The sequence below is a fragment of the Polyodon spathula genome, chromosome 29 (assembly GCF_017654505.1).
Source record: "Polyodon spathula isolate WHYD16114869_AA chromosome 29, ASM1765450v1, whole genome shotgun sequence".
In the NCBI taxonomy this organism is placed as follows: Eukaryota; Metazoa; Chordata; class Actinopteri; order Acipenseriformes; family Polyodontidae; genus Polyodon; species Polyodon spathula.
Window position 1 is genome coordinate 698,452 of NC_054562.1, and position 25,157 is coordinate 723,608.

At 46.0% G+C, this 25,157-nt stretch overlaps 1 protein-coding gene and 4 non-coding genes across 5 annotated transcripts; 3 read left to right on the forward strand and 2 right to left on the reverse strand.

The window, feature by feature from the left end:
• Positions 1-65: 65 nt before the first annotated feature.
• Positions 66-137, reverse strand: trnae-cuc. Its single transcript has one exon. It is a non-coding gene; the product is annotated as a tRNA-Glu (tRNA).
• Positions 138-258: 121 nt separating this feature from the next.
• On the forward strand, positions 259-331 carry trnak-uuu. The gene has a single exon. It is a non-coding gene; the product is annotated as a tRNA-Lys (tRNA).
• A 454-nt stretch (positions 332-785) lies between these two features.
• Positions 786-858, forward strand: trnat-ugu. The gene has a single exon. It is a non-coding gene; the product is annotated as a tRNA-Thr (tRNA).
• Positions 859-2,530: 1,672 nt separating this feature from the next.
• LOC121302409 (E3 ubiquitin-protein ligase DTX4-like) lies at positions 2,531-21,698 on the forward strand. The gene is made up of 9 exons (XM_041232366.1): positions 2,531-3,520; positions 12,346-13,048; positions 15,469-15,530; positions 16,656-16,817; positions 19,052-19,113; positions 19,655-19,813; positions 20,096-20,257; positions 20,626-20,715; positions 21,308-21,698. The coding sequence occupies exons 1-9, from the start codon at positions 3,313-3,315 to the stop codon at positions 21,530-21,532; spliced, it is 1,833 nt and encodes a 610-aa protein (XP_041088300.1). The 5' UTR covers positions 2,531-3,312; the 3' UTR covers positions 21,533-21,698.
• Positions 21,699-24,955: 3,257 nt separating this feature from the next.
• Positions 24,956-25,026, reverse strand: trnag-ccc. Its single transcript has one exon. It is a non-coding gene; the product is annotated as a tRNA-Gly (tRNA).
• Between the last annotated feature and the right edge of the window lie 131 nt (positions 25,027-25,157).

A 25,157-nucleotide genomic window follows, 5' to 3' on the forward strand; every position in this document is an offset into this window, starting at 1 on the left:
CTGACCTGTGTTGATCGATAGATATTTGTTTTTGTAATGTGTTTACCCAAAACCTGAAAAAAACGTTCCCTGACCGGGAATCGAACCCGGGCCGCAGCGGTGAGAGCGCCGAATCCTAACCACTAGACCACCAGGGACGCCGACAAAACACCCGCAAAAATCACACTTGCACGAACCGAGGGTATGAAGGGGAAGGCAGTCTTCCAGATCGTGGATGAACAGCGGATATCTTAGAGCCCAGATAACAAAACTAGCAGAGCCCGGATAGCTCAGTCGGTAGAGCATCAGACTTTTAATCTGAGGGTCCAGGGTTCAAGTCCCTGTTCGGGCGGTATGTCTTTTTTTTTTTGTTTTGTTTTAATCTTATTTTGTAAATATTATGAAATAAAAACGGGAAACTAATCTCTACGAAAAGGCGCAAAATTACAAATAAAAAAAGTCCCACAGCGCCCTCTGACGGCGGCTCCCCGGTAGTGAGTACAGCGTTTCTACCGATTCTTCTGACGATAGCTGTATAAAAAATTGATTTATCGCAGCTCTCATTCCAAAATAGAATAAACAATTTTAAAAAATGTTACAGAAAGAATATAATAGCATTTATTAAAAACAAAAATAAAAAAGTAGACGTTCCCTGACCGGGAACAAGAGATGAGAACAAGACTCCCAGCTTGATCCGTTCTCATGTCTTTAATGAGACTGAACCGTGCCACAGCGCCCTCTGACGGCGGCTCCCGGGTAGTGCGTACAGCGTTTCTACCGGTTCTTCTGATGTGTTGACGATCGCGGGCTCCATAGCTCAGGGGTTAGAGCACTGGTCTTGTAAACCAGGGGTCGCGAGTTCAAATCTCGCTGGGGCCTCGACAACTTTTTTTAGTTTCGTTATATATTATAAATTGACCGATGGGATAAGAGATTGATTTGACAGGAATACAGTCGCTGTGGAATCTGTAACATTAAGAAAGAGGAGGGGATGTGTTGCGCATGTCTCCTCCCTGAGATCCAGTAACTTACTGAAGACCTCTGAACAGATCATCATAAAAAAACAAACAAACAAAAAAAAAAAAAACCGCTAAGGATTTTAAAGAGCCAGACATCTCGCAAGTAGAATGGAGCCCCGAACTTGGTATCCCTGAACAGATCATCGTCTCCTCTATAGTAGGTTAAGGATTTTAATGAGCGGCAATGCTTCTCTATATATAACACCGACTCGCACACAAATTCTTCAAGCGCCACCACATGCAGTCAGGTGCAGTTGCCACGGTCTGCCACAAGATGTCAGGATTGACGCGAAAAAGCGCGATCTCATTGATCTGTCTTTGCAGTGTCTTCGTGCGTGCCAGTCTGCTGCTGCAGTCTCTCCTATCCAAACCTTTTCTCAATTTTATTCCATTCTATTATATGCTCCGTTTCCTAATGAGGAGTCGCAAGTAGGCAACGTGCGATCGCAGCTTCATAATTACAGTTGTACAGCAGTGTGATCCAGTCCTGCTTTCACTAGGAGTTTAATAATCAGACTCCCGCTGCACAGCAGTGTGATCCAGTCCTGCTTTCACTGGGAGTTTAATAATCAGACTCCCGCTGCACAGCGGTGTGATCCAGTCCTGCTTTCACTAGGAGTTTAATAATCAGGCTCCCGCTGCACAGCAGTGTGATCCAGACCTGGTTTCACTAGGAGTTTAATAATAAGACACACCTGAGTTTGTTACCTAGACACACTGGGGGCTGATCAAGCTGGTAGTGAAACCTGGACTGGATCACACTGCTGTGCAATAGGAGTCTTAGATTTTGCGGGTTCTTGCTTTTTAAAAAGAATAAGGCGTTTAAGACGATTGATTAAAACACACAGCGGCGCACGTGTATATGTGTATATGGGGGGGGGGGGTTGACAGAAACTGAGATGAATTGTTTAATTGAGGGATTGAGGTGTGACTGGAAACGCGTGGAATGTGGACGGGTGGGTGGAATGATTGGTTGTCAAATACCTCAGGTCACGCCCTATGATGACAGAACGAAGGAACAAATGCATAGCATATAGGTGAGTGGCACAGTTGTGACATAATAATAATAATAATAATAATAGGTGTGCGTGCGCTTGGTTTTGATTGGCTGTGTCCGTGGTTTCTGGGTCGGTTGGGCGTGGCTAGGATGCTGCCTGGGGGCTGCCCAGCTTGCAAAGCTTGAGAGAGAGAGAGTGAATAAAAACTTGTATCTGCGATATTTTATTGCAAGAGGGAAAACAAATTATAATTAAAAATAACGTAGAAATGTCACAGCGGCGGGGTGTGTGCGTGCGTGTGTGTATATATATATATATATATATATATGGCTTATTAAAGTCATCAATTCAATAAGACAATCACTGTGTGTATCAGTGTGGGTGTGGGGGTATAATTAAAAACCAGTTTACACCTGCTTGTTTTGTTTGGGTGGGGTTGAGGGAGGAGTGTCCCCCCCCCCCCCCCCCTGGGGGGGGTTGAGGGAGGAGTGTCCCCCCCCACCCCCACCCCCGATTGCTGTCCTGTTGATCACATTCTGCATTGTATTGTGTCGCTGTGTGAACGGCCAGAGCGAAGATCTCATCTTGTGTGCGCGCCACGCATAATATTAATAACATCGCCTCCCAGAGCCGGCACACCTGGAGAAGTGATACGACTCGCCGTCCCTTTTTGGTCTTCCCGGAGGAGAAACCGAATCGGAGGCGGGTGAAGAGGAGAGGAGAGGAGAGGAGAGGAGAACACGCTCCTGCACGCAACACGATTTGAGCTGCACATAGAGAAACGAGAGCACCACGGATTGCAATGTTCGTGCTGAGCAGAATGCAAATGTAACCCTGTTGTTTTTTTTTTCTCTCTCTCCTCCTTACAAAATGAGACCAGTTTTTCAGGACTGCAGGAGGGAAGGGGCATGCTCTTGTGAATTGTGAAATGCGCGACGGGTAACCCGAGACGTCGAGGGCGTTTTGGGTTCCATTGTGTTTGGTCTCTCGACGCGGAATTGTATTGCAAAGCAAAGCGAACGGAGTCTGGATTGGAGACGGCAAACGCTGCGGTGGCCCGCTTTGAAGAGACGGGGTGCCCAGATTTCTTCTCCGTCGTTATTTCTAACACCGGTGTTGACATCGAAACACCTGTAAATGAACCGTGTTAGCAGAAAACCGTGCGAAATGTTAATACTGTTCTGAGGTCATCTCGCTAATGTGAGACAAGCGAGCGCGGACTGTTCAGGATATATTGTGTTCAAATGAACCTTTAACGACAAAAATATATATATATATTTTTTTTTTTCTTTTTTTTAATATTTGCATTTCGAAAAATGCTCATGGCATCGGCCGTTGTGGTTTGGGAATGGCTGAACGAGCACGGCCGCTGGCGACCCTACAGCCCGGCCGTGTCGCACCACATCGAAGCGGTGATCCGAGCCAACCCCCGGGGAGGGAGCGTGGTCCTCGGGCAGGCGGACGGGAAGCTCGCCCCTTACCTCATCGACCTGCAGTCCATGCAACAGTTCAGACAAGACACGGGTAAGAGAATTAAATAAAAAAGAAACCATGCGTGATGTATTAAATATACCTGCGTGCGTGTGCCGCTATGGCCAAATGTTTTGCATCACCAAGAATTGTATGATTGACACAGTAATTAAAAACTAAATAAAGCTGTTATTTAATATCGTATAATACAAATAAATAGACATATATTTAAAAAAAAAAATCTCTCAAAGCCACGATACGTTAGTGTTTCTCTGTTAGATTTCGAAATGTCACATGTCCCCACAGTTTGTTAATCTTTGTAGTCTAGAGTCATAATACATTAAATACAGTGGAAAGAGCAGAATACATGAAGTATAAACTACTTATGTTGATGAAATACATTAAAGTGACATTATTGTAAATAGTGACATTACACTACAGTGGAAAGAGCAGAAACAGGATTAGCAGCATAATACATGGAATTATTAAAATTTACATGGACATGAAATAGTGCATTAAATACAGTGGAAAGAGCAGAATACATGACAGCAGCATAATACATGAAATAGTGCATTAAATACAGTGGAAAGAGCAGAATACAGGATAGCAGCATAATACATGAAATAGTGCATTAAATACAGTGGAAAGAGCAGAATACAGGATAGCAGCAGAATACATGAAATAGTGCATTAAATACAGTGGAAAGAGCAGAATACATGACAGCAGCATAATACATGAAATAGTGCATTAAATACAGTGGAAAGAGCAGAATACAGGATAGCAGCAGAATACATGAAATAGTGCATTAAATACAGTGGAAAGAGCAGAATACATGATAGCAGCATAATACATGAAATAGTGCATTAAATACAGTGGAAAGAGCAGAATACAGGATAGCAGCAGAATACATGAAATAGTGCATTAAATACAGTGGAAAGAGCAGAATACAGGATAGCAGCATAATACATGAAATAGTGCATTAAATACAGTGGAAAGAGCAGAATACAGGATAGCAGCATAATACATGAAATAGTGCATTAAATACAGTGGAAAGAGCAGAATACAGGATAGCAGCATAATACATGAAATAGTGCATTAAATACAGTGGAAAGAGCAGAATACAGGATAGCAGCATAATACATGAAATAGTGCATTAAATACAGTGGAAAGAGCAGAATACAGGATAGCAGCATAATACATGAAATAGTGCATTAAATACAGTGGAAAGAGCAGAATACAGGATAGCAGCAGAATACATGAAATAGTGCATTAAATACAGTGGAAAGAGCAGAATACAGGATAGCAGCAGAATACATGAAATAGTGCATTAAATACAGTGGAAAGAGCAGAATACAGGATAGCAGCATAATACATGAAATAGTGCATTAAATACAGTGGAAAGAGCAGAATACAGGATAGCAGCATAATACATGAAATAGTGCATTAAATACAGTGGAAAGAGCAGAATACAGGATAGCAGCATAATACATGAAATAGTGCATTAAATACAGTGGAAAGAGCAGAATACAGGATAGCAGCATAATACATGAAATAGTACATTAAATACAGTGGAAAGTGCATAATACATGATAGCAGCATAATACATGAAATAGTGCATTAAATACAGTGGAAAGAAGAGCAGCAAATACATGAAATAGTGCATTAAATACAGTGGAAAGTGCATTAATATACAGTGGAAAGAGCAGAATACAGGATAGCAGCATAATACATGAAATAGTGCATTAAATACAGTGGAAAGAGCAGAATACAGGATAGCAGCAGAATACATGAAATAGTGCATTAAATACAGTGGAAAGAGCAGAATACAGGATAGCAGCATAATACATGAAATAGTGCATTAAATACAGTGGAAAGAGCAGAATACAGGATAGCAGCATAATACATGAAATAGTGCATTAAATACAGTGGAAAGAGCAGAATACAGGATAGCAGCATAATACATGAAATAGTGCATTAAATACAGTGGAAAGAGCAGAATACAGGATAGCAGCATAATACACGAAATAGTGCATTAAATACAGTGGAAAGAGCAGAATACATGACAGCAGCATAATACATGAAATAGTGCATTAAATACAGTGGAAAGAGCAGAATACAGGATAGCAGCATAATACATGAAATAGTGCATTAAATACAGTGGAAAGAGCAGAATACAGGACAGCAGCATAATACATGAAATAGTGCATTAAATACAGTGGAAAGAGCAGAATACAGGACAGCAGCATAATACATGAAATAGTGCATTAAATACAGTGGAAAGAGCAGAATACAGGATAGCAGCATAATACATGAAATAGTGCATTAAATACAGTGGAAAGAGCAGAATACAGGATAGCAGCATAATACATGAAATAGTGCATTAAATACAGTGGAAAGAGCAGAATACAGGATAGCAGCATAATACATGAAATAGTGCATTAAATACAGTGGAAAGAGCAGAATACAGGATAGCAGCATAATACATGAAATAGTGTATTAAATACAGTGGAAAGAGCAGAACACAGGATAGCAGCAGAATACATGAAATAGTGCATTAAATACAGTGGAAAGAGCATAATACATGAAATAGTGCATTAAATACAGTGGAAAGAGCAGAATACAGGACAGCAGCATAATACATGAAATAGTGCATTAAATACAGCGGAAAGAGCAGAATACAGGATAGCAGCATAATACATGAAATAGTGCATTAAATACAGTGGAAAGAGCAGAATACAGGATAGCAGCATAATACATGAAATAGTGCATTAAATACAGTGGAAAGAGCAGAATACAGGATAGCAGCATAATACATGAAATAGTGCATTAAATACAGTGGAAAGAGCAGAATACAGGCTAACAGCTAATGGCAGAGATCAGGCAGAAGGATCTCCACACCATCAGTTGGAAGGAAACGCGAATGGATGCAGATGGATCACATTAGTTTACTGTAAAGCTACGTCTTGGCTGGCACTTATCTTGGCGTGAGCCGAGTTCAAATCAGCATGAAGTTCAACGTCTACTATTAATCTATGTATTGTGCTATTAACAATGTCTGATTGCATTTATTATTACTGCTGTCGTTGGTCGCTATTCCCTGTGATGTGAATCGATAATGTAACTCTCCATTGATATGTGAAGCGGCAGGCTCTGTCTGGCTGTGCAGTCTTAGGCTCGCATTCAAACCCCAGCCTTGATATTAGGAGTCGGGGCAGGGCGCAGATGTCGGAAGGTCCGGCGGTGCGTTCCTGCAGCGGACGGCTTCACCACAGTACAGTGTGCGTGTGTGGAAAGCAGTGCGTGTGCGTTTGTCGGTCTGTGTCTAAAAACAATGTTAAATACAATGGCTAGCATTAGACCTACCGCTTGGGCCTATGGAATAATAATAATAATAATAATAATAATAATTGTGCTTCACAAAGTCAACACACATTGCGTGTGTGTTTAGATAGATATTGTATGTAGTTACTGGCGTTTTTAAAAATGTTATTTAGTGTTATTAGAACTCATTTTTAATAAAATGCCGAGTTTCCCTGTTTTGGTTAGTGGTTAATTCGAGCGTCATTTTATAGTACAGTAAATGCACTGTATATTTTACTGCGCTTTATACAAACAGACACCTCGTGTTTAGAATGGCTCTCTTGTACCCTTTGCAGTCCAGTCTAATCTGTGCAGTAAAACAAACCAATAGAAAATAGTTGCAACCCAGTTTCCTATTGTCAGTTTAGAAAAACGTCTCGGTGGATTTGGGATCTCTGCACTCCGGGGCTGTGAGCTGCAGCTGTGTGCTCTCGGAGCCCCTAATGGTGTTGACACGGTGCAGGAATGTGTGTGTGTGTTTTTCTGAATGTTGGTTTAGTGTGTTTTTGAGGTGAGTCGCGTTTGTTTGCTTCAGAACGCCGGTTGCTGTTTAAACTGGAGCTGGGAGATCACACCCCCAAGCCTGGAGTGTGTGTGTGTGTCTGTGTGTCTGCGGCTTTAATGAAACTAAACTCTTTTCAAAATGAAATAAACTAACGCAGACACCAAGAAGAAGGGGTTATATTGTTGCGTCAAACTGAACAGGATTGTGGGGCTCTGTCTGTCTGTCTGTCTGTCTGTCTGTCTGTCAGTCAGTCTGTCTGCAGTTGGTGGTGTGATTATTGAGTGATTCAGCAGACGCATTTATCCAGAGTGACTCGCAGAGACTAAGGGGGTGAACTCTGCATCATCAACAACCGCTGCTGCTGCAGAGTCTCTTCCAATAGGACCTCGTTTGTTTGGCGTCTCATCTGAAGGACGGAGCACAAGGAGGTTCAGTGACTCGCTCAGGGTCTCTCACACACACACAGTGACTCAGGGGCTGCTGCAGAGTCTCTTCCAATAGGACCTCGTTTGTTTGGCGTCTCATCCGAAGGACGGCGCACAAGGAGGTTCAGTGACTTGCTCAGGGTCTCTCACACACACACAGTGAGTCAGGGGCTGTTGCAGAGTCTCTTCCAATAGGACCTTGTTTGTTTGGCATCTCATCCGAAGGACGGAGCACAAGGAGGTTGAGTGACTCGCTCAGGGTCTCTCTCTCACACACACACACACACACACACAGAGTGAATTCAGTTTAAATGCTACTTTATTAAATATTCTTTGAAACAATGGCACCCTACAGAAGGAACTGATTCAGCTTCACAAAGTCCAATCAAACCCGTTGGATACTGTCACGTTAACATGATAAAGTCACGTACTGCAGCTTTGTATAGTTTTCCAAATGCTTTGTGAAAAACTGAGACACGTGACATTGGGAAACCTAACCTGGAATTCCAACAGCAGTTTTAGCGATAAAAGTTTTGCAGTCTCTCTCTGATTTACACGATGTTAAATAAAACGCCCGAGTTATGCTTGTAAACTGTGTAATTATTTAGCTGGTTCAGCTTGCTGTGAGATTTGTAGTGTTGCTTTGATTGGACTGACCTTCACCACGATCAACTGCAGCTGGATTTTATTGTTTTATGATGCTGGCAATGAGGCACTCGCACACACACACACACCCTTTTCAAGCCACAGCTCAAGATTCGTCACTGATCTCCTTTATCTACCCGCCTGCATGAAAACACCTCTGGGTGTGTTCGAATTTCAATCGGGGATAGAGAAACACACTCGTGTGTGAAAATGTCAGACCGCTTTGTAATCGGGCGTCTTAAATAACTTCTAAAATGGAAATAATTCTCAGAATCTAATTGAAAAGAGGCTGGTAATATAATACAGGGATGGGAATCGGACTCCTATTGCACAGCAGTGTCACCCAGTCCAGGTTTTACTACCAGCTTGATCAGCCCCCAGTGTGTCTAGGTAACAAGCTCAGGTGTGTCTTACTAAACTCGCATTAAAACCAGGACTGGATCCCACTGCTGTGCAACTCTAATTATGTAGCCGTGAATTGATCACCGAATGCCTGATCAAAGCCGTGGCGATTGCTAACCGATCGGGTGTGTGCGTTGTTGTCGCGGTGCGTGGCGCGGACTGGCGCTCGGCTGCCGGGTTGCTTGTGAGTTTCCTCTGGTGTTTAGCGTGCGGTAATCGCCCTGCTAATGTGCGAGGATTGGGGTGTCGGTGGCAGGGGTGTGAATTGAATTGCTCAGCTGCGATCGCACGTTGCCTACTTGAGACTCCTCGTTAGAAACAGTGATGAAGACAGTCGCAGCTGATAGCGTAACCTGGGGAATGTGTGTTTGTGGAGCCTCTCTGTCATTTTGGAGTTTGGCATGTAGAAGTGCTTGTCCGATTATGATCAAACTTGACAAAGACATTCTTTGGCTCGCAAGCTATTGAGAGGATCACATTGTGGGAACGGTGTCTGCAGCTTTAATGAAACTACTACATTCTGAAAAGAGTTTAAACTAACATAGACACCAAGAAGGGATTATATTGTAGTGTCAAACTGAACAGGATTGTGGGGCTCTGGCTGGCTTGCATCTTTGCATAGATCCAGAGAACCACTCGTCCAATGCGACTTCTTGGGTTTAAAGATGTGCCCCCCCCCCCCCTCCCCCCAAAATCTCATAATGGGCAAACCCAGGAGGAGCAGCTTGTGTATCGGAAGGTAGAGAGAGGAGGCAACCATCTCTGTATACTTGCGTGCCTGTCTTTAGTCAAAGTCCCCTTTCTATCTTCTCCTCCCTCCTTCCTTCGTCTATATTTTAACATGAGAATTCCAGCACAGTTTATGCAAATGTAGCCTTTTGTTTGGGGAGGGGGGGCGCCAGCTGCCTCAACCACGCCCCCCCCCCCCCCGAATCTGAACCTTTGACCTGTCCCTTGCGGGAGAATGAGGGCGTGGGGAGTCGCATTGGAATTCCAGCAGCTGGACTAGAACGGGAGGGAAGGGGCCGGTTCTAGTCAATGCCGATGGGTTAAAGGGCTATTGATTTTCTGCCGGGAGTGTGGGATCGAGGAGAGACCCTCCGATCTCAAGCCCAGCGCACAGACCCCACGGAGAACAATAGGGGAACAGCAGCTGTCCTGCAGATGCTGTCCCCCCGCCTCACCCCCTGTTTTTAGTATTCAAAGGGAGGAGGGATTGGACTCTAAACCCTGTAAAGGCTGCTTCGAATGAGATGTCAAACAAACGAGGTCCTGTTGGGAGTGACTGTGCAGCAGCAGCTGTTAATGATGCCGGTTCTAATGTGGTTAATCGAAGCTGCTAAGAGGCAATTCACTCATTCAAGACCTGGTTGGAATAAAGACCTGAAAATGGGGTTGATCTCCAGGGCTAAACTGGTCAGATTCTGCGCAGAATGCTCTCCACGAACCCACCCCCTGCGAGACACCGCACAGCCTCAAGCATTGTGGTGTTCTGTGTGAAATATCACGTTTTTAAATGTATAATACTTTTGCAAGTTTCTTCACAGTGAATGTACAGATAGGTCTGATAAAGCATAGGGAAGCATTGTAAAGCACAGAGAGGTCTGGTAAAGCACAGGGAAGCATTGTAAAGCACAGAGAGGTCTGGTAAAGCATAGGGAAGCATTGTAAAGCACAGAGGTCTGGTAAAGCATAGGGAAGCATTGTAAAGCACAGAGAGGTCTGGTAAAGCATAGGGAAGCATTGTAAAGCACAGAGAGGTGTGGTATAGCATAGGGAAGCATTGTAAAGCACAGAGAGGTCTGGTAAAGCACAGGGAAGCATTGTAAAGCACAGAGAGGCGTGGGAAAGGATGGTTAATTACAAAATGGCACGGTCCACTTTTTATAAAGGTCCTGACACTAGCGACAGACAAAAAGGCTTTTTACAGCCAGTTCAATCAGCACAATACACTTGCAATTAGAAAGCTGCAAAAGCCTCCTTTTGCAACACAATGGAGCATTGAATAAGACAATCTGCCTGCAATGGAAACTGCACATTAAATAGGGCTAATAGCACAGCCCCCAGTCGCAATACACAAGCCCTGAATGATCTGCTAGCCATTGCATTTACACATAAAGAGCCTTGGCTTAGTGATAGTTAACATGTGCAACCCATTCTCTCACCTCTTATTAGCTTTATTAACAGGATCACTGGCCCCTCCCTTTAAAGGAGCACTGACCATCTTTAAAATCCATTCTCTCACCTCTTATTAGCTTTATTAATATTTGTCATTGAATTTACACTGAAGATGCTGAGAAAGACTTCTAGTGGAAACGTTTGTCATTAAATTCACACCAAAAATTTACAGGTTGCTACGATGAGGTTCAAAGATTACTGGCAAGCACGTCGGAACGCACGATTGCGTGCGTGCGTAAACGTATTGCTACGAAGATCCTGCAAGGGGCGCCCGCAGGGTCATGGCAAAGGGTCAGACCGTTTCCTACTGACGAATTCGTTTCTCTTAACGCTGCTGCGACCTGTAGACACCACAGCCCCCCCCCCCCTTCCAAATCCTTTGTCTGGGATGATGGACCCCCTCGCTCCTCTCCTCTCTCCGCAGACAGAGCTGTGAATGCATCAATACGTCTTTCAGTGACAGGCCTCTTTCTTCGAGTGTTTTTCCCAGGGAGAGGGGGGCGGGCAGCAGAACAATACGGAGACCCCCTTTTGGGTCGAGGAGAGGGGTGTAGGAGGGTCTGTCTGCTCCAATTAAAAAAAAAAAAAAAAAAAAAAAAAAAAGTTCAATAGACAGCGTCGATTTCGATTCTGATCAGGTTTTTCATTTTTGAAGCGATGAAAACAAGCAAAGAAAATATTGAAAACTGAATTGGTTTCTGTTGGAAGAGTTTCCTGGCAACTTGTGATATATTCACAGATTCTTTCTTTCTTTCTTTCTTTCTAGTAAGGTGTTATCAATGCAGATAGCATATTGCATTATGTATTCGCTTGGGGAAAGTTTAGTAAAAATACAGCCAAGTATAATGAAACACAGAGAGGTCTGGGAAAGCATAGGGAAGCATTGTAAAGCACAGAGAGGTCTGGGAAAGCACAGGGAAGCATTGTTAAGCACAGAGAGGTCTGGTAAAGCATAGGGAAGCATTGTAAAGCACAGAGAGGTCTGGTAAAGCATAGGGAAGCATTGTAAAGCACAGAGAGGTCTGGGAAAGCATAGGGAAGCATTGTTAAGCACAGAGAGGTCTGGTAAAGCATAGGGAAGCATTGTAAAGCACAGAGAGGTCTGGAAAAGCACAGGGAAGCATTGTAAAGCACAGAGTGGTCTGGTAAAGCATAGGGAAGCATTGTAAAGCACAGAGAGGTCTGGAAAAGCATAGGGAAGCATTGTAAAGCACAGAGAGGTCTGGTAAAGCACAGGGAAGCATTGTAAAGCACAGAGAGGTGTGGTAAAGCATATTAAAAGCTATGTTGAATGCAGAGAAATACCACTCTGCACTTGTTTTTAAATAAAATTAAAACTCTCTCTTTCTCCCCCCACCCCCCAGGCACGTTACGTCCTGTCCGGCGTAGTTTTTACGACCCCACGTCGGCCCCGGGGCAGGGCGTGGTCTGGGAGTGGGAGAACGATTCGGGCTCGTGGACGCCCTACGACATGGAGATCGGGATCCCCATCCAGGCGGCCCGGGACAGGCAGCAGCCCTGGCTGGACCTGACCCCCATCGGCTTCTGCTACATCATCGACTTCACCTCCATGAGCCAGGTGAACCGACAGACTCAGCGGCGGCGTCGCATTCAACGCAGGCTGGACCGGACTTATCCCTTCGTGAGCGGGACCCTGCCCAAATCCCAGTCCTGGCCCTCCGCCGGGACCGGCCCAGCGGGAGGAGCGAGCGGCAGCGCCCCGCAGCCTCCCTGCAGCTGCCAGCAGTGCCTCCTGGTAATGAGCGTGAAGGCAGCGGCCGCCACTACTCTCAGCCCGCAGGGTCGCAAGAGCAAAGGGAGCCCCGGTCTGGGAGGCAGGAACAGGAGTCCGAGGTCCACCTCGCTCCCCGCCACTGTGGGAGGGGCTAGCGGCTCTGCCAGCGCCCCGGTCCTGTCTTCCGCCGGTCCGCTCAGCCCCAGGGCGGTGAAGGTTCCCGTGGGCTCAGCCAGCACCGGCACCCTGTCCCGTGCCGGGCTCGCCACGTTGACCCGCCCGGCGCTCCAGAGGATCGCGATGGCGCAGTCCCGCGCCCTCATCGCTTCAGGGTAAGAGGGTAAAGGGGGGCGAAGAGAGGTTGTGTGTTTTTTTTTTAGTGGTTATACGTTTTTGAGAGTTTTTAGCAGCCGTTCTGTTTTAGAAAGATCGTTTGCGACCGGGTTGTTAGCTGAACAGTGGTGCCGCGATTGCAGTGCTGTGATTGGCTAGCGATGACGGCATGGTTGCCGACGCTCCCCAGCTGGGTCTCCTGCTCTTTGGTTGGTTTTGTAGCACCACAGCAGCCTGCCGTACCCAGCCAGTCCTGTGACTGTCCAGCCCAATTTAAACAAAATTCTTAATAAAGGGGCTCCCTCCTGCCTCTCCCTGACTCTGCCTTTGCCTCCTGGGCTGTGTTGTGTGTGTGTGTGTGTGTGCAGGCCTCGTTTCCATGGCAACCTTTGTCAGTTTTTTTTTTTGTTCTCCTGGCAGATGCTAGGGAAGGGGGAGGGGGCTCCTCCCTGGTTTCCATGGTGACTGATTTACAGCACAATGTCTCCTTAGGCGCTGAAGGATATGGAAGGGAGCGAATATTGCAGGCGGGGGGAGAATTAAACCAAGCCACAAACACACAGTACTGCAGAGGAATGTCTATTGAATCCCTTGAGGGTTTTCTTAATGGGACAGATGGTTATGCCCCCCCCCCCTCCCTCCCTCCTAAAAACAAATGCAAAATATCTGGGTTGTTAGAGCTGAGGAGGGACTGGGAGGGAGGGAAGCAGTGTGGCTCTAGTGGAGCTGAGGAGGGACTGGGAGGGAGGGAAGCAGTGTGGCTGTAGTGGAGCTGAGGAGGGACTGGGAGGGAGGTGTTTGTGTGTGCAAGACTGCTCAGAATAGCCTTCAAACTTCTTGCTCTAGCAAGACCAGTCTCGTGAGGTACTGTATTTAGTGGTTCTGCTCCTTTCGTCTGCAAGAATCTGTTCATTTTTCATCCAGCCCAAGAAGCACTACAGTGTAAACACAGACTGTCCCGGACTGTCTCGCAAACATAGCCCCTCAAAATACCTCATAATATCTGTTTTACAGGGAATAGGACTCCTGTCGCATTACTACCCTTGTTTGCCATGTTTATTAATCTTATTTACCAGACCTCTGTGTGCTTTACAATGCTTCCCTATGCTTTACCAGACCTTTCTGTGCTTTACAATGCTTACCTAGGCCTTACTAGACCTTGCACGCCCCCTGGTGGACGTTTCTGCATAACTTCAGAAATGTATTTAAAATCTGGATTTACTACCAGCTTGATTAGCCCCAGTGTGTAGAGGGGCCAGTGATCCTGATAATAAAGCTAATAAGAGGTGAGAGAATGGATTTTAAAGATGGTCAGCGCTCCTTTAAAGGGAGGGGCCAGTGATCCTGATAATAAACCTAATAAGAGGTGAGAGAATGGATTTTCAGTGCTGGTGTTGTTCTTGATTTGGAGGCTCAGGTAAGCGCGTCTTGTTTCGGATGTTGGTTTGAGTCTCTGGGTTGCTAAACCGGGAGTCTATCCTGTTTAGAGATTAGACTCCCCCCCCCCCCCCCCCCCCCCCCCCCCCATGAGGTCACGGGGGGCGGGGTTAGCGGTTATGAAAGAGCTAAATCTCTTACGCTTCAGCCAGCTTTCGGACTGCAGCGTTCTGTATCAGAAAAGTTTCCTTATAATAATAATAATAAAAATAATAATAATAATCAGTTCAAATTAATGACACGACAGATTTCTTATACTGTAAATTGGATAGATTTACTTCTATTAGTTCAGTGAAGGAGACAGACAGCAGTCTTGTTGTTGTATGAGAGACAGCGAGAGAGGGGTGGGCTGCACAGAGTCTCTTCAGAGGTTCAATTCTGTCTCTGCTGGTTCACACGCTGTGTGGGTGTTCTGACGTCTGTGTGTAATTGGATCAGGGTGGATATTTTGAAGCGTGTGCAATCTCCAGAGCTCTAATACCCCCCAAATATACAGCAGGTGACGTAGAGAGCTGATCAAGGCTTCGAATCCAGCTCTGTGCCTCTTAATCACTTTTGTAAGCATTTTACACGATCCCTTTCGGAGGAGAGCTGACCATCTTTAAAATCCATTCTCTCACCTCTTATTAGCTTTATTAACAGTATGATAATGCCTCTTGGTATAATTCAGAACTGTTATTGCATTGCCGTTGCAGTGCCACTGTTTGTCTATCTGCCATTGAAGATAATTTAGGGCATAGTTGGCACACTGTGGTCCCATTCTACCATCCTCACCCCATTGCAGCTGCCCTATACTTGTGCTACCATTGCCCCTCAGTATAATACAGAACCATTGTTGCAGTGCCACTGTCTGTCTGTCTGCATTGCCACTGAAGACCAGTGACGATCTGATGCTGGTGTCTGTCACATCTCCTCTAACGACCACTGGTATTTTCCCAGTCCTCCCAGTTGCTCAATGCGTGTGTGTTTTTGTGTGTCGCAGGGTGCCCACAGTGCCAGTGAAGAACTTAAATGGGTCCAGTCCGGTTCACCCAGCGCTGGCAGGTAAGAGAATCAAAGCGAAGGCTGTCAAATAACGCCAGCGGACCAGAATTAACACCTGAAATCCCTCTGGTGCTGTCTCCAGTCCCGTTGGCTCAACGGGTCTCAAAACGTGCAGTTTCGAGAGACACGCATTCCCCCTGTTCTCTGCGGATCCTTGTTCTCTGTTGGCACTTTCTGGATCACCCATGGCAGTGCCTACTTGGTCAAAGCCTGTCAGTCAACAGGGGAAGCAGCAGCTGATTGGTTGATAGCCACGATGGGGGAGTGGGGTACACGGCTTTCCGAAAGCCTGGCTTGCAAGCTTAGTAGAGGGTGTCATGTTTTTAAAGCAAAAGATTGAGAATCGAATCTGAATAGAGCGCTCTAAGTGTTACAGTAAAATCTCTTTCAGTGTGATTTCACTTGGTTCCAGCCACAGCAATATTTTCCCATTGACCGCAGTGTAGAGGCAATTTAGGAGCATCTGTTATGTTTTGGGTCATATTGACCCGATGCAATTTTAAACAGCCTTAAATTGATTAACTGTTTTTATTTGTAAAGGTTTGACTCTTTTCTGCTCTTTTAGTCCAGGAGCTGTGATAAAACTTCTTTGACTGCCAGCCTGGGAGCTCCTCATTCTGGAGTGTCTTTACCAGAGAGATGCTGTTGCAATACTGACAGAGAAAATTAGCCTCTGCCTTGTAGATATATAGTGTTTTGTTTATAAATATCTCCAGACAGGTGCAGCCATTTCCAGAGATGATGATGATGATGATGATGATGATAATAATAATAATAAAATAACAAATTGAAAAAGTTTGTTTTATTTCTGCACACAGATTCACGTAGATAAACACCAGGGGTCACAGTGACCCGAAACATTTTATTTGTACACATGACCTGTTCTAAAAAAAATAAACATCTCAAAGGTTCTGTTTCCTGTGTATAAATTCATGACCCGAACTTAGGAAAATATCATACAGAAAATGAAAAGAAAAATAGCATTTAAGTTGATTGGAAACAAGAGTCGAGTCAAATAGACCTGAAACCTAACAGGAGGGTTAATTGTGATTATTTTTTTAAAGTACGTTTCTGTGTGTGTGCGTGTCGAGAACTGTCAGTAATGATGTGTGTGCGTGTGGACAGGTATCACAGGGATTCTGATGAGCGCGGCCGGCCTGCCCGTGTGTCTGACTCGCCCCCCCAAACTGGTCCTGCACCCCCCGCCTGTGGGCAAGAGCGATATGAAACCCGTCCCGGGCATAGGCACCTCCTGCCGCAAGACCACCAAGAAACAGGCGCGCCAGGGTAAGACGTTTTAATAGTGAAGAATATTACACTGCATCACACCCTCTCCCCCTCTGAGAATGCCCCCTGCTGCATCACACCCCCTCCCCCTCTGAGAATACCCCCTGCTGTATTACACTGCATCACACCCCCTCCCCCTCTGAGAATACCCCCCGCTGTATTACACTGCATCACACCCCCTCCCCTCTGAGAATACCCCCTGCTGTATTACACTGCATCACACACCCTCCCCTCTGAGAATACCCCCTGCTGTATTACACTGCACATCCCCCTCCCCTCTGAGAATACCCCCTGCTGTATTACACTGCATCACACCCTCTCCCCCTCTGAGAATACCCCCCGCTGTATTACACTGCATCACACCCCCTCCCCTCTGAGAATACCCCCCGCTGTATTACACTGCATCACACCCCCTCCCCTCTGAGAATACCCCCCGCTGTATTACACTGCATCACACCCCCTCCCCTCTGAGAATACCCCCTGCTGTATTACACTGCATCACACCCCTCCCCTCTGAGAATACCCCCTGCTGTATTACACTGCATCACACCTCCCCTCTGAGAATACCCCCTGCTGTATTACACTGCATCACACCCCCTCCCCTCTGAGAATACCCCCCGCTGTATTACACTGCATCACACACACCCTCCCCTCTGAGAATACTCCCTGCTGCATCACACACACCCTCCCCTCTGAGAATACTCCCTGCTGCATCACACACACCCTCCCCTCTGAGAATACCCCCTGCTGTATTACACTGCATCACACCCCCTCCCCTCTGAGAATACCCCCTGCTGTATTACACTGCATCACACCCCCTCCCCCTCTGAGAATACCCCCTGCTGTATTACACTGCATCACACCCCCTCCCCTCTGAGAATACTCCCTACTGCATCACACACACCCTCCCCTCTGAGAATACTCCCTGCTGCATCACACACACCCTCCCCTCTGAGAATACTCCCTGCTGCATCACACACACCCCGCCCCTCTGAGAATACTCCCTGCTGCATCACACACACCCTCCCCTCTGAGAATACTCCCTGCTGCATCACACACACCCTCCCCTCTGAGAATACTCCCTGCTCATCACACCCCCTCCCCTCTGAGAATACTCCCTGCTGTATTACACTGCATCACACACACCCTCCCCTCTGAGAATACCCCCTGCTGCATCACACACCCCCTCCCCTCTGAGAATACTCCCTGCTGCATCACACACACCCTCCCCTCTGAGAATACTCCCTGCTGCATCACACACACCCTCCCCTCTGAGAATACCCCCTGCTGCATCACACACACCCTCCCCTCTGAGAATACTCCCTGCTGCATCACACACACCCTCCCCTCTGAGAATACTCCCTGCTGCATCACACACACCCTCCCCTCTGAGAATACTCCCTGCTGCATCACACACACCCTCCCCTCTGAGAATACTCCCTGCTGCATCACACACACCCTCCCCTCTGAGAATACTCCCTGCTGCATCACACACACCCTCCCCTCTGAGAATACTCCCTGCTGCATCACACACACCCTCCCCTCTGAGAATACTCCCTGCTGCATCACACACACCCTCCCCTCTGAGAATACTCCCTGCTGCATCACACACACCCCGCCCCTCTGAGAATACTCCCTGCTGCATCACACACCCCCTCCCCTCTGAGAATACTCCCTGCTGCATCACACACACCCTCCCCTCTGAGAATACTCCCTGCTGCATCACACACACCCCCCCCTCTGAGAATACTCCCTGCTGCATCACACACACCCTCCCCTCTGAGAATACTCCCTGCTGCATCACACACACCCTCCCCTCTGAGAATACTCCCTGCTGCATCACACACACCCTCCCCTCTGAGAATACTCCCTGCTGCATCACACACACCCTCCCCTCTGAGAATACTCCCTGCTGCATCACACACACCCTCCCCTCTGAGAATACTCCCTGCTGCATCACACACACCCTCCCCTCTGAGAATACTCCCTGCTGCATCACACACACCCTCCCCTCTGAGAATACTCCCTGCTGTATTACACTGCATCACACACCCCTCCCCTCTGAGAATACTCCCTGCTGCATCACACACACCCCGCCCCTCTGAGAATACTCCCTGCTGCATCACACCCCTCCCCTCTGAGAATACTCCCCGCTGTATTACACTGCATCACACACACCCTCCCCTCTGAGAATACTCCCTGCTGCATGCACGTCATTGGTTTTTTTTTTCCAGGTAAAACTCCAGAGGAGGTGGTTAAAAAATATCTTCAGAAAGTGAGGAATCCCCCGGAAGAGGTGAGCCTGTCCGTCCGTTTCTGTCTCTCTGCCTGCGGCTCTTTTCCCCATGGCTATACTGTGCAGTTTACCCTGGTTTTATTAAAAGGCTTTACCAGACCTCTCTGTGCTTTACAACGCTTCCCTATGCTTTACCAGACCTCTCTGTGCTTTACAATGCTTCCCTATGCTTTACCAGACCTCTCTGTGCTTTACAATGCTTCCCTGTGCTTTACCAGACCTCTCTGTGCTTTACAACGCTTCCCTATGCTTTACCAGACCTCTCTGTGCTTTACAATGCTTCCCTGTGCTTTACCAGGCCTCTCTGTGCTTTATAATGCTTCCCTGTGCTTTACCAGACCTCTCTGTGCTTTACAATGCTTCCCTATGCTTCACTGTGCTGTATTACGCTTTGCTGTGCTTTCTCTGCGGTGGAAAAGGTTTTATAAGAGCTGCAAATTCAAGTAAACTGCAGTTCATTGTGCATCCACCAGGTGGCAATAGGTGGTAAAAAAAATTTGAGGACTTGAATTATAACAGATTCTCTCTCTCTTTCTCTCAGGACTGCACGATCTGCATGGAGAAGCTAGCCTCTCCGTCTGGCTACAAGAATGCTCCCGGTCAGCCGCTGGTCAAGCCCGACCTGGTGGGCAAGCTGACCAAATGTGGCCACGTCTACCACCTGCACTGCTTGGTGGCCATGTACAACAATGGCAACAAGGTGGGCTCAATCACAGTCGTTTCGGATTGCAGGGCTGGTAATCAGACTCCTATTGCACAGCAGTGTGATCCAGTCCAGGTTTCACTACCAGCTTGATCACCCCCAGTGTGTCTAGGTAACAAGCTCAGGTGTGTCTTATTATTAAACTCCTGGTGAAACCAGGACTGGATCACACTGCTGTGCAGCGGGAGTAGCAGTCCAATAGTGTAGCGTTGTTTTCTCCTGCCTAACGTGTGTGTGTCTCTCTCTGTGTGTCTCTAACCTGTGCCCATCCCATTACAGGACGGCAGTCTGCAGTGTCCAACCTGTAAGACTATCTACGGGGTGAAGACTGGCACCCAGCCCCCTGGCAAAATGGAATACCACGTCATCCCCCATTCTCTCCCGGGACATCCTGACTGTAGAACCATCAGAGTCATTTACAACATTCCTCCAGGCATACAGGTGAGACCCAGTCCGGCTCCTGATTGGACAGTCGCTGTCATACCTTTTTAGGGTGATGATGCAAAGCTTTTTGTTCATAAAGAATGACGTCCTCTTGATGCTTGAAGTCAAATGAAACTTGTTGAATGGTGTTACGTGAACACGTTGAATTACATACCAGTGCTTTTTGTCTAGTTTTCCCCATATACTTTAACACAGAACACTACTCGGCAATTATTTATTTTTTCAGGGTCATTCCTTGTGGAAAGCCCGGTGATTTGCGTGTTTCTCTGTGTGCGTGTGTGCGCTGCCCTCTTGTGGAAAGTTGTCTGTACTGTGGTGGTTGTCTGCTCTGATTTCTCTCTATCTCTGTCTGTCTTCCCCCACAGGGAACCGAACACGCAAACCCAGGGAAGCCCTTTACCGCACGGGGATTTCCTCGACACTGCTACCTCCCTGACAACGAGAAGGGGCGCAAGGTGAGTTGTCTTCAGCACAGGCTCTGTTAAGGAGAGACTTAGAAGACCCTTCTTCACACAGAAATGGGTGAGGGGGTTGGAAGGGGCTGCCTGGGGTTACCTAGTCATGTTGTCGAGGCAGGATCACTGAGATCATTGAAGACCTGACTCAACAGAGTTCTGATTAAAGAAATAGGCTTGTAACACAAGAGGTCCCCGGTTCAAATCCCAGCTCAGCCACTGACTCACTGTGTGTGTGTGTGTGTGTGTGTGTGTGACCCTGAGCAAGTCACTGAACCTCCTTGTGCTGCGTCTTTGGGGTGAGACGTTGTTGTAAATGACTCTGCAGCTGATGCATAGTTCACACACCCTAGTCTTGTATCATGTAAAGCGCTTTGTGATGGAGGTCCTCTTTGAAAGGTGCTATATAAAGATGATTATTATTATTAACTGCTCAGAACCAGATAGGCACTGATGGGCTGAAAGGACTTCTCTCTCTCTCTCTCTCTCTCTCTGATCCCTCTCCTTTCTCTCTTTGATCGCTCTCATGTCTGTGTCTCTCTCTCTCATCCATCTCGTGTTTCTCTCTCTCTCTCTCTCTCTCTGGTTTCAGGTGTTGAAGATGCTTCTGGTTGCCTGGGATCGGCGGCTGATCTTCACCGTGGGGGTTTCCAGCACCACGGGTGAGTCCGACACAGTCATCTGGAACGAAGTCCACCACAAGACGGAATTTGGCTCTAACCTCACTGGCCACGGCTTCCCGGACCCCAACTACCTGAACAATGTGCTGGCAGAGCTGAGCGCCCAGGGCATCACAGAGGAGAGCATCCAGGAATGAGGGAGGGGGAGCTGGGCTGGGAGAGGCGGGATGGGAATGAGACTCCCGCTGCGTAGCGGTTTGATCCGTTCCTGATTTTACTAAGTTTTCCACACACCTGAGCTTGTTACCTAGACACATTGGGGCTGATCAAGCTGGTAATAAAACCTGGACTGGGTGACACTGCTGTGCAATAGAAGTCTGATTCCCAGCCCTGCATTGTAATTCCAGTCCAGTCCAACTGCAGTTAGAATGTAATTCCAGTCCAGTCTAATCATGTTCCCCCAACCCCCCTCCATTTTGTAGCAGATGGTTATGGCCCTTTCTGGGTCGTGCACCCCTCCGTTCTCTCAAAGTGGTACGGTCGGCACGTTGTGCTGCAACAGAGCACTTGTCTCTCTAACTTGATGTTCGGTTCTGCCTCTGATATCTGGAGCTTTGAATTAACACTGCCACCTAGTGGTGGGAGGGTTACATTGCAGCTCCAATGCAATGTTCTGCTAAACTGATTTTAGTCACTGTATAAAGCTGTAATCTAGTGCGCTGGCATTTCCTGCTGTGTCCTGGGCAGAGCCTGGCTGTGCTGTGCTGTGCACAGGGCAATGCTGGCAGGACAACACTGTCTAACACTAATACACAACCCTGCACAGAACCACAGCAGCTACCCAACATGGGCTCTATATAATGCTGTACTCTAGCACTCTACTAGAGTGACCAGAGGGCAAATTAAGTTGGTAGAGACTCGCTTTTAAAAGTACGGTTTGAGAAGGATGTATTCTTGATCCGGAAAACAGAAAACTGTGATTGGATTCTTGCTGATTTTATGTGAATGCTGCTTTTTTTTTTGTTATTTTACAATTTTGCTATCACTGCCCTATCAAGTTGAGATCCAGTCCGCCCCAGTTTGGTCCAGTTTAGGACCAGTTTTAAGCCTGTACTGTCATGTATGAAATGGTTTTTGTAGGTATCTCTAACAGAACTAACCTTTTCTGTGTTAACGATTTCGTCTTTGTGTTTCTCTCTCTCTCTCTCTCATAAGATGCAGAGGACAAAAAACGTAAAATGGAAAAAAGATGAATGTCTGTCTACTAGCTGGAGGTCGAATGTTTAGCAGTCTGATGTTTGGGTGGCTCGGCTTACAATGAAGACGTACGCAGAGCCGTGTGCAAATTGATTAGAAAAAAAAAAAAAAAACATTGCTTCTGTAGTTTTGATTCGTTGTGCGTGTGAAAGCCACTGGAAGACTAGAAAAAGTGTCAAGCCGATTAGCGATGGGCTAATTTAATTGACGACGTCTTTAATAGGACACGCGTGCAATTCATTTCAAACAGTGCAGAGGAAAGGAACACGGAGCCGCACGCGGTCAAACGCAGGAGGCTTTTCAGAAGCTGTTTAAGACCCCTGATTGAAGCTCAAAGCGACCTGACATTTTCACACAGGGGTGTGTTTCTATATCACTGATTACTGAGCGGAGATTGAAATTCTCACACCCAGAGGTGTTTTCATGCAGGCGGGTAGATAAAGGATATCAAAGACGCACACACGCACACATAGAAAGCTGTAGTTGTATATATATATATATGTGTGTGTGTGTGTGTGTGTATATAAATTCTGTGTGTGAACATTTTCCCCAACTTAAACTCTACATAAGGGTTTGTTTTAAAAAGAGGACCTATTGAAATCCGTTGAGGGAGGGAAGCTATAGCGTGACACCAGCTTATACACCGGTTTTGTATTCAAGCTAAAAATATTTCAGGATTGTCAATACAGCGGGACAGCGCGTTTCAGCCAGCAGTCGTTCCCCCTTGTGGACATAGTTAGTATTGCAGCGATTTACTGCGTCTCAAAAAAAAAAAAAAAAAAAAAAGAAAGCTGTAGTTGTTTTCCGACTTAAAAGCGTGGAATAGCGTTTGGTGAAGTGCGTTGCAATATTAAAGCCAGTCAGAATAGGACAGTTTATGGGTAAGGTAGGTGTAGAAAGTTTTAGAAATGTTGAGGTGATGGTAAAAGAGGGAGGGTTTACAGCCAAAGACTAGATAAGAGAAAGGGATAGAGAGAGAACAAGAGGTTGAGGGACAGAGGGTGGGCAGCCAGTTGGAAAGAGGGAATGTGACAACCAAAGACATCCACTAGGTGGGGCTGTTGTGCCAAGTTTGCTTAGGGTTCTGAACTTAGCAATTAATAATAATAATAAAAATAATAACAACAACAACACTAATTTAGGCATTAACTAAACATTGTTTTAATTATGTCTGCAGTATGAGACACGCCTTAGCCTTTTCTATTAAGCCAACAGAGAGAATCGCTTTTAAAATTCGATATTTTAAGATTTTAAAATTTGTTTTCTTTACCTCTCGTTAGCACAAAATCCTCTTCACTCGTTAATATATAATAATTTGGTTTATGTTACTGTAACTATTTCCTGTTCTCTCTATATAGAGATGGTGGAATTCAGTATGTTAACAAGGGAACATTATTCAGCAGCTTTCACTGGACTCTATGAAGCTGAGGGAGTTCATTCTATATAGAGGGGGTGCAATTCAATATGTTACCAAGGGAACATTATTCAGCAGCTCTCACTGGACTCTATGAAGCTGAGGGAGTTAATTCTATATAGAGGGTGTGCAATTCAATATGTTAACAAGGGAACATTATTCAGCAGCTTTCACTGGACTCTATGAAGCTGAGGGAGTTCATTCTATATAGAGGGGGTGCAATTCAATATGTTACCAAGGGAACATTATTCAGCAGCTCTCACTGGACTCTATGAAGCTGAGGGAGTTAATTCTATATAGAGGGTGTGCAATTCAATATGTTACCAAGGGAACATTATTCAGCAGCTCTCACTGGACTCTATGAAGCTGAGGGAGTTCATTCTATATATAGGGGGTGCAATTCAATATGTTAACAAGGGAACATTATTCAGCAGCTTTCATTCTATATAGTGGGGCATGCAAAACTTGTGGCCACAGCTGTATAATATGGATAACGCTAGTAAGAGGTAATCCGTCCCTCTCAAACCCTTCTGCTAAACACTTCGACCTCGCTGACAGATTCAAAGTAATGGTTGTTTTGACCAAAGCGTGTGTGTGTAAGATTTTTTTTCTTCCTTGCTCTCTCTTTCTCTCCCTGTTCTGACCGCGATGTATTTTTTAATTAAAAAATGACGATATGTTAAATCACCCTCGCTGTGTCTGCTGTTCTGATAATGTGCTCCTCTCCTCCTCATACACAGGGTCGCTATGCGGGCGTGAATGTGGGGCGGTGGGGCTCTTTACGATTGTAAATAAAAGGAAATGAAATGCCAAAATGAAACAACAGTGTCATCTGATTATTATTATTGTATATTGTATTTAAATAATTTAGAGAACTCACAATAGTGCTAAATTTTATATATATAATATATATATATAATATGGGGGGGGGGGGGACAAAAAAATGGATTGCGCCAACCGGGACTCGAACCCGGGTCGCAAGAATGGGAATCTTGCATGATACCCCTACACCACTGGCGCTATTACAACCTTTCAGCCCTTGTTAATACTGAAGAATCAAACGCTTCACACTAATCGTGCAACACGATGTCAACTCTGCTATACAAATACACTGCAATCATTGTGTTGGAGAATTATGTGTTTACACCACT

Excerpts from the sequence above, each read along its gene's own strand:
- LOC121302409 (XM_041232366.1), top strand. The coding sequence starts at position 3,313 with ATGCTCATGGCATCGGCCGTTGTGGTTTGGGAATGGCTGAACGAGCAC. Across the intron at positions 19,814-20,095 it reads TGTACAACAATGGCAACAAG|GACGGCAGTCTGCAGTGTCC; the intron begins GTGGGCTCAATC and ends ATCCCATTACAG. Across the intron at positions 20,716-21,307 it reads ACAACGAGAAGGGGCGCAAG|GTGTTGAAGATGCTTCTGGT; the intron begins GTGAGTTGTCTT and ends CTCTGGTTTCAG.